General features: G+C 44.6%; 1 protein-coding gene across 1 annotated transcript; it reads left to right on the top strand.

Annotated features, from left to right (window-relative positions):
• On the top strand, positions 1 to 2,662 carry LOC131884030 (NADH dehydrogenase [ubiquinone] flavoprotein 1, mitochondrial-like). Its single transcript, XM_059231661.1, has 7 exons — positions 1 to 66; positions 700 to 1,073; positions 1,155 to 1,265; positions 1,338 to 1,626; positions 1,696 to 1,870; positions 1,951 to 2,159; positions 2,232 to 2,662. Exons 1-7 carry the CDS (start codon positions 15 to 17, stop codon positions 2,432 to 2,434), a joined length of 1,413 nt encoding a protein of 470 aa, XP_059087644.1. The 5' UTR covers positions 1 to 14; the 3' UTR covers positions 2,435 to 2,662.
• The last annotated feature ends 7,080 nt before the right edge of the window (positions 2,663 to 9,742 follow it).

Raw genomic sequence — 9,742 nt, 5'->3', positions numbered from 1 at the left:
GGGAGTGAGGCCGGATGAACATGAGTTCATTGAGCAAGTGGAGTCCCGTCCTCCGAGGGATTCAAGGTGAGAACCAAGGGTCCTCACTCGCCAGACTTTGGACCATTGACGTGGAATAGGTTGACCAAGAACGCTCAAGCCAATACTAAGATATTGGAAACCTTATGCTGAAAGCCATCACCGCCTCCCATGGGTTTTTTTTCTATTATGACCAAGATTATACCACAAGCTTTGAAAACATACGTCAAGAGAGAGGGAGACAGTTCTTCTCGACCAAATAGGTTGATTACACCTCAGTCTTTTAACTGGATGGTTAATGGCTAGAGGGAGGTAAAACGTTTAGGTCTAGGACTGATGTCTTCATTTTAGGTGTGACAACCTAGAGAAAGTCCCAATAAGGTAGCATCTGAATTGGATTGAGATGATTTTCCTGCATTGACGGCCATTTCCCATCCATTCGAATGAGGCCCGGTTTAATTCTAATTGTAAGGTATATTGTAAGAATGACCCATCTGCCGACATGGGTTCGGGCGGTTCGGGTCAGATCACTGAACGTGGCCGTTTCAACAAAGCGTCCTCGGCCAAGGCGGATGTACGCCATAGCCCGACATGGGTTCGGGCGGTTCGGGTCAGATCACTGAACGTGGCCGTTTCAACAAAGCGTCCTGCTAGATTGTGCTTGAACTGTCCTCTTTCTAGCCCAATCGACGCGATGCCTGTCGACCACACCCGCCCTCAACGAAAAGACCAAGTTCGGCCCCTTGGCTGATTCGGATCGTATCTTCACCAATTTGTATGGCCGTCACGACTGGGCCTTAAAGGGGGCCATGGCCCGTGGAGATTGGTACAAAACCAAGGAGATCGTGGAAAAGGGCAACGAATGGATCATCAATGAGATTAAAGCCTCCGGTCTGCGCGGCCGAGGTGGAGCCGGATTTCCCTCGGGCATGAAATGGAGTTTCATGAACAAGCCCGACGATGGCCGACCCAAGTACTTGGTGGTCAATGCGGATGAAGGTGAACCCGGCACTTGCAAGGATCGAGAGATCATGCGGCACGATCCCCACAAGTTGGTAAGTTGGCATCCCGAGGCAGCCGCCCAGCGAGGGGTTTGAATTCCATGGCATCATGTCTCACTGGCATTTTGTTCGCAGGTGGAGGGTTGCTTAATTGCTTGCCGAGCCATGGGCGCCCGCGCCGCCTACATCTACGTCCGCGGGGAGTTTTACAACGAGACGACGAATCTCCAAGTGGCTATCAAGGAGGTAGGATTGAACCCGTTGGCACTTGACTTTTGAGCGCCTGTGACTTTTCAAGGCGTACCACATATGTTTCAGGCTTATGCCAAAGGGTTCTTGGGTAAAAATGCGTGTGGCTCCGGCTATGATTGCGATGTGTTTGTGCATCGCGGTGCGGGCGCTTATATTTGCGGCGAAGAAACCGCTCTCATCGAATCCTTGGAGGGAAAGCAAGGCAAACCCCGCCTAAAGCCCCCATTCCCGGCTGATGTGGGCGTGTTTGGTTGCCCCACCACCGTGACTAATGTGGAAACCGTCGCTGTCGCTCCCACCATCTGTCGCCGAGGGGGTGAATGGTTCGCCTCATTTGGCCGACCCAGGAATACCGGTATACATTTTCATTCCCATGAGTTCGATACGTCCCGGGGATCAGTTGTGACCTTTCCATTGTTTTTAGGCACCAAGCTCTTTAACATTTCGGGCCATGTCAATAACCCGTGCACGGTTGAAGAAGAGATGTCCATCCCGTTGAAAGAGTTAATTGAACTGCACTGCGGGGGAGTCATTGGCGGATGGGACAATCTCTTGTGCGTGATTCCCGGTGGATCGTCCACTCCTTTGATTCCCAAGAAGTAAATCAGTTTCCATGAGCTCGTTTCCAAATTTGTTCCGTGGGTTTGTAATGAGAGCCCGATTCTCTTCTACTTTTCAGGGTTTGCGACGATGTCATGATGGACTTCGATGCCCTCGTGGCCGCTCAAACGGGCTTGGGTACTGCTGCCGTTATTGTAATGAACAAGCAGACGGATGTGGTCAAAGCCATCGCTCGATTGGCCACCTTCTATAAGCATGAGTCTTGCGGACAGTGCACGCCTTGTCGCGAAGGCTGTGACTGGATGGATAAGATGATGTGGAGATTTGGTGAGTGCCAAATATGGGCCAAAGTAAGTCCGCCTTGAATATTTTCTATTGTATTCGATTTCTTTATCTCAGTCGAGGGCAATGCCAAGGCCGAGGAAATCGATCTCCTGTGGGAACTGAGCAAGCAAATAGAAGGTCATACGATTTGTGCTTTGGCCGATGGAGCAGCCTGGCCCGTTCAGGGCTTGATCCGTCACTTCCGACCCGAATTGGAGGCTCGATTTGCTGACTATCACGCTAAACACGGTGACAAAACCAGTGCTGCCTCTCAATAAGAAGGCATGCTGACAACGTCTCCGACATCTACTGTAGCTTGTCAACCAATAGCTCCATACAGATCCGAATTAAAATCTACCGCAGATTAAAAGAAGAACACATGTGTACATAGCTTACCAGTTCTATCGTATTTCATGTTCTCATCCTATTGTTGCTGTCCTCCCGGAATCACGGTGGCCTGCCGAACACCCTGAAGTTCGTGAATAAATATATATCCAAACCCCTCATACTGGAATTTTCTCCCAATTAATGGCGGATGAATCGCTTTGACGACGCCATAGAAGAGAAAGAGAGACTCAAAGCAATCATTTTTCTTCATGTGACCAGTCCCAACCACAACTGCGATATGTGCTTACCATCGTTTTGAATAGGCAATTTGTAACTCACGACTGGGAGAAACTCAAGGCAACGAAATGACGATTCCGTGCAACCCAAAACACAAGAGGCTAAATCTACTCCCAATTTTGTATTATTCATAACAGATTTGTTCTTCTCATGCTAGTAGTTGGACTAGAGAGAGAGAGAGCGAGTGAGACAGAGCTCCTAATCCTTTTGGGATGGTTTTAGGTCCAATTGATTCAGTACATTGTCTTCATTGAAATTTGCATAAACCTTTGGGAGGGAAAGCTAACTTCAATCAGGTATGAGGTACAAAGAAATATTGCTGGTCTCCATCCATTCTATGGCACTAAATTTCTTTTTTTTTTCATTTCACACCTCAATGCTTGCTTTTCATTCCAACCGGCGCAACATTTGGCTCTGCTACTGATTCATTGGATGGTGCTGAATAGGAAAAGGATGGTTTCTGCTGAGACCCTCGTTTGCTCCCTTAAGACAAGAAAAGGGTTCATTCGCTTTTGAACAATGTCAGATTTGACCAGAGTTCGCCTCCCAATCAGAAGCCATTTGTTCGATGGATGACGTTCACAATATCTTACTCTCAAGTCTAATCGTTCCGACCAATTTAGTTCTCTTTCCACATAGACAGTGGCTACTCTAGACTGTCGAGAGATGATGATGTTGTGTAGATGGTGAGTGAAGCTGTATGTAGGGATAATAATGCAATCTTGATCTGAATCCCTTTTCTTCTTGCATTGTTCAACATTTTTCACCCTCCAGTTTTTTTTCTTGTTCGTGTCTCTTTCTGTGCATTGAGAACTTCCAAACTGTAGAATGATGTAGCAAGTTCAGGATTTGGCTTAAAAAATGCTGCCTCATGACAGGAGGATGAGGTGTCTCAGAATGTCTGTGCCCACTCTACCATGGTTATAATAACTCTTCACTTCGCTCCACTCAGTCCATATTTCTCAATCGAATCCAGACCACTTTTGTTTCCAAGATAAAAAATACGCAATATTCGTATTATTTGACAAACAACCCAGGGACATTTCTTTTGACAGTTTACCAGGGGATGAACGATGACTTCAATCTGGCGACTCAAGCAAGTGTAGAGGATGACTGGGTTGAGGGTATGGAGGGCATTGGAGGGGAGAAAACGCTAGTAGCATCAGAATTGTCCAAGATCATTGAGAGATGAAATGTGGGAGCGCATCAGCCTTGTCAAGGAGTCCGAACTACGGAAGGGTCACACCAAAAGATTTCCTGGGATTTCTAGTTCAACTTCCAAAACCGATGACTACACAGCCTGAAAGCCCTTATACGTATGGCGAATGTTGGAGCTATGGGTGTCCAAATGACATGAAGCGTGGCGAAAACGATCATCAGGTGGACTCTTTCTGATTCCTATCTAGACACCCAAATCTGTTGCCCCATTGAAGACTGAGGAGGGACGACTCCTCGATTGGGACCCTGGCTGACATAAGGTCTCATTGAGACGTGCCCAAGTACTCTAGTGGAGGAGTTCTTTATTCAGTGCTCTTCAGTAAGCACGTTCAGTACTGTCCGATGGAGAGTTGCAGGGGACTTGTCAAGCTTAAATGGCGGCATCTATCATTGAGGAGAGCAAAAAACATCTGCAGCAACATTTTGGAACAACCACCAGCCCAATCCGAATCTGGATCGTACGTAGCTCTCACATTTCGAAACTAGAGAATCGGAAAATGAGACCGAGAAGCTTTATGCAAAATTGCACTCCTTGAAATATTATTCATCTGAAACACATGCAAAGGAAAAGCAACAAAACTAGTCGAATGAAATTGTCGTCGGAGCTTAAGGAAAGCTTCCTACGTACTAAATTATACAATGCTATGGGGGAGGCTAATCTCCTTCACTCAAAGCTTCAGTAACATTTATATTCAGTTTTCATGACTAAATCATATTGCAGAATATCAAATAATAGGTCATTTGATCTTGTGAGCTCAAAACAATACCACGCTTTTTAATACCTAAATATCTCACTGAAACTTGCAACTTTCAGATCAATATGATAGGAGGAAAAGCATACTGAAAATAGCGTTCATAATTTGGTTTTCAATTATGGCAGGGCTTCAGAGTAAATCTATTACTACTTGGAAAACTAAACAAAACATGAAGAGTCCAACATTTTACCGATTTATATTTACTTTATTCGTATTATGCTAACTCTAGCATCTTAATGTTTTTTTTATTAGTTTTATCACTGTGATGGCAATCATTTCTTGATTTTGTACGGATAGGAAATCAAATGTTTCAAACTGAAGGGATTAAAGGTTAAGGTCACAATTAAAGTCGTCATTTCGACCAATAAAAAAAAACAGTTATTGCCAAAATGACCTATTTTTAGTAGTATTGATTACCCTTAATCACTCACTTGCTCCTTTGAGTTCAGGTTTCCATTTTTGATTGAAAAAACTCAACTTTCAAATTTGCTCCGTACAAGGTGAAGTATAATTGCCATGACAAAAATGGTAAATGCCAGCTGTACATAGATTAAATGAAAGACATAAAGTGCCGCCTGTATATACATACAGTACATTCGATGTTATTCCGCACGTTGTTCGTTACCGAACAAGCGAGCTAGCGAGCGCCCTTTGAGTCATCCCCGGTCTTTTTTGTACGGAATGGGCCAATTAATTTGATGTCCGATTCGTATGGTCGCTCATCATGTAGCAGCAAACCAACCATCCTCAGCCGTTGTCATGATGGGTATAGACTGTGGATGATGAGTGAGTAAGAGAACCACCATTCACTGTCCCGGTTATCATCTCTACGTAGTCTTATAAAACGGTGTTTTCGAGCTCTCAGAGGCGATCCAATCGGGCTCTCCTTATGTTTTACTTGGTCTTCCGACCTAATGAAGCGCATATCAACCCAAGTACCCTATCGATTGCCTCCCCAACATCGCCATACTTTATATCCTCCACCTTTAACCTGTAGAGACATCAATGAATGAAGGTTGCCTTCACGTTGTTCTTATCATCGGTCATCATCATGTTTTAGTCAGATACTTTGGAAAAAACTTGTTTACCACCTTCCATGTCAGATCAAGTCGCCTCACGACCACTCATTCAGTTACCACGGCACTACGTAGTTACCACTAGTTGGCATTACCCACGGTAGCTTTGGTTGTCAGAGCAATCGCAATGGCAATGTCCATGCCACCAGATCCTCTTCCTTAGTAGAGAGCGGCGACCCTGTGGGTCGTTAAAGACCTTTTGATTGAGCAGATAAGACTGTTATTTTGATGGGCGTTGGAGGGCTAGCTAACTCTTCCGCTGCGCAAGAACAAGTTTCTTTGCAAATGCAGTGGATCGTCTGCAAGCCACTCTCTTTGCATCAGGAGAGAGGCGAGAGAGAGAGCCTCAGAGGTCAAGGAGGGGCATCCAGCTTCTGGATCGAATTTACCCCCTTCATTTTCAATCAAATTCCGCCCAAAGATCGAATGCCTGAGATAAGTGTCTTGATTGTCTTGAGCAACGAAATATCAGAGCATCTCATCCCCTCCATCGGAGTCATTATCCAAGTTCGAATGTCTGATTCGTCACAATTGAGCGATTTTAATTTCAACTTGGAGTAATTGAAGTGCTCTTCCCTTTCGTGGAGCAGCAATAACCTCGCCAAAGAAGACGGACTCGGTTCTACTAGTTCTACCATTGAACATGACGACGCATTAACCCCTTGCGCCCGAAGAACCATCTTCATTAGTCTTGACTGCAGAACATGATCGTCAAGGAAATTTTAGTGCTCAAACATGTATTCCAGTATGACCTCTGTGAGACGAACTTGGTCCTGATTTCTTTGAAGTCTTGAAGGGAATGCAATAGCCAACAAGATTCTGGACTGGAAAGATTTAGTGAGCTTGATTCAAACTTAAAGTTTCGTGCGTATTTTATTAGGTGGTTTTGCCTTTGTGTGCGTCTATGTGGTGAAGAAAATGTGATTTTCCGCTAGTCTGCTCAGGCCTAATTGAGCCGACCTAGGGATAGCCAAAATGTATGAGAACATCGGCAAGCATAACATTTACTTTGTTAACTCAAGAATAATTTTGTGTTTCTTAAGATATATCGGACCTGCTACCAAGAATCTCCTTCTCCTTTGTTGAACTCAGAGCTTGAACAGTATAATTGAACGAAATTTAACTCCCTTAATCAAATTATCAAATCAGAAGAAGTTGTTAAGTCAAACTTGGACCCCAAAATCGTATTATATGAGGAATTGTGCTCCAATATGATCCTAGCCTGTCCAGGTCTTAAAACCCCACTCCACAGAATCAAACTTATATGTACAAATCTTTGAGAGGGATTTTCCATTTGACAACCATTTGGCGTGAATCTGTATTTGAAAGCTCCTCTGGTCCAAACTAATGGGGAATGATGCACTTTCTGTTCGTATGGTGACGCCTCACGATCGGACAGATGGAAAGACGAACCAGATGCAAATTCAAACTTGTCTTACAACCAAAGCCAAGAAAGGGGAAGAAAAATAATACAAGACGGATTCTTTTGACAGAAATCGGAATCCATTCATCGGTCACCAAGGTGGCTATCATCAACACCACCATCACCACCAGTTCCTTCTTCTTCCAACGTCATGGAATGTTCAATATTTGCCACCTGTCTCACAACACAATCTCTCTTCAGAAGAAGTAGCTTTTTGCAACATTTCCTATGCTATAAGGGTGAAAATATATTTGCAATCTCTAAGTCACCCCTACGACCGTTAAACTATGAAAGGCTTAGATTTCAAGTGAAGTATGGGACTTGCGGCATCAATCATTCTATCCCATCTAATTGCGATGTCTTGCAGCCCTTTGTTCTTCATTGGTTGTGGTGGTGTCCGTCCACCTGCTAGGCACGAGCCACGGCATCGAGATCCCAGTGATTGTCAACCACGAGATAAATGTACATATTTTTCGGCCACTTTACCGACTCATTTTGATTGTTATGATACGATCTGCGGACTGAATAGCTCATTCAATGTTGGCCGCATTTCACGCGAGTCGAGTCTCTGCAGTATTATATACAGTACGTACGCGTACATGTTGTACGAACAATATCAACTGGTTCTGTGAAGCCTTGGTCTAATCAAGATGTATCGCATGCTTTAAATCTCTCATCTTCATCTGGGCGGCCACCACCATATCATCTCAGCAACAGAAGATCGACTCACCCGGGCTCAAAGGGCCAAATTTCAACTTTGACTTCAGCAACCCCTAAATTGCCCCAGAAGATCGGGAATCTGAGCGTCGACTAGGTACAGATCGAGGATTGTTGGTTCCCTCCTCGCATAGTGAGTCGGTGAGTCGGTGAGTGAGTGAGTGCTATTGAGTGAGTGGCTCACTCGGCGTTTACGACCCCACAAGATGTTTTCCGAGCACGAGAATTCTTCTCAGCCCAGCAAATCTGCCCGGGTTGGCTCTAATGCCAAAATTGAAAACCATTATGCCTGGTTGTTCTTTAGACTGCTCCAGAACAACCAACTGGGAATGGAGATCCAAATTGAATAGGGAAGAGAAGCCAATTGATAAGAAAACGACATCGGCGACGACAAAGAAAGAACTTGGTAAATGGTTCTTTCTCCAACTCTGGCCTTTTTATTGAAGATCAGACAAACTGGCATGGGCATTGAGCAGAAGCCGTTTGTGTCCATTTGGCTTTGTTGGCAAACAACAGCATTTTTTCAGCCCTCCAATCACAACCAATGATGGTTAAGATTGCGCGGAGTTTTTACAAATTCTTCTCCGTTCCGTCGTCTTCATCTCCTGCCGGAAGAAAGGAATGATCTGGTTGCTCCTGGAATTGGAACCAACAAACTTTGGGACGACACTATCCAACTTATTCATGACGAGGGGCAGCACTGTGAATTCGACTCCTCCTGTACATGGAAAGTTGCTTAGTCTACAATGAACTTGACAACTTGGAGCAATACTTGAGCGCTTTAATTCAAACACCTCACCCTTGAAAGTTTAGAATCCACGACCATGCAAAGCTTCCCGGGACTGATTTCGCGCTTTTCCACGCAATCATCCTAAAATGGTTTTAAAAATGTGTCACAAATCAGGTCCACATGTCCATGAGACAGTGCTAAAATATATAGAGTTGTCTTCAAGCCAAACCACGGGCCAAACCTTCTTAGTCAATGTTTGAAGGTTCGTTTGAAGCCTCGTTTGAATCTAGTAGATTCAAGTTGATCGTTATGTGCTTATGATGTTAAGGAACTCTCTATTAGTACAGCAAGTTACCTGTGGGCTTGCCCGTGGCCCATCGTTATTGCTCAGTCCCTTCTACGTACGTAGTATAGATTTGGTGGTGTAGTGTCTAGTAGTATGCCCGAGAAATACAGCAGAAGATTTCCCCAGATTTCTCACGTTTCCTGCTTCTAATTTGAATCGCACAAGGAGAAAGAAAATACAAAATTGGTGCCTCAAGGCTGCTTTGAAAAGTATACGAACAACCCCCTTTTCAATAATCATTATACGATGCCCGAGAATAATTTTGGCTACGTATGATAAATGTGACTTCGTGCTGACTCGTCATGAGGAAGGAAGCTGAGAAGCCAGCAAAAGAAAAACGCCAAAACCAACGGGGTAAAAAATGTTCACTGCGAATGGCAGAAGAAAGCGACACTCATCCGCCATAGCTTACATACTCTCACAACGAACGTCGAGACCAAGTGAAACAGTTTCTCCACCGATTGGAGCCCTTATTTCTAGGCTAGAGATTGCACGTTCTTCACTTTGTTTGCTCGTCCCCACATTGAGTGTCAGTCATGAAAAAGATCAAGATGATGATGATGATGATGACGGCTATGATGACGACTGCCTTTGTGGGCTGATGACAAAATAGGCAGAAACTGGCATGATGGAGGGTGGTAATTGGACGATAACCGCAAGAACTGCGCCAAAGTAGACCAAGAAAAACGCAGGCATC

This window comes from Tigriopus californicus, chromosome 7 (assembly GCF_007210705.1).
Source record: "Tigriopus californicus strain San Diego chromosome 7, Tcal_SD_v2.1, whole genome shotgun sequence".
Lineage (NCBI taxonomy): Eukaryota > Metazoa > Arthropoda > Copepoda > Harpacticoida > Harpacticidae > Tigriopus > Tigriopus californicus.
The sequence above is the reverse complement of the archived record's forward strand: the minus strand, read 5'-3'. Positions and strand labels throughout refer to the sequence as shown.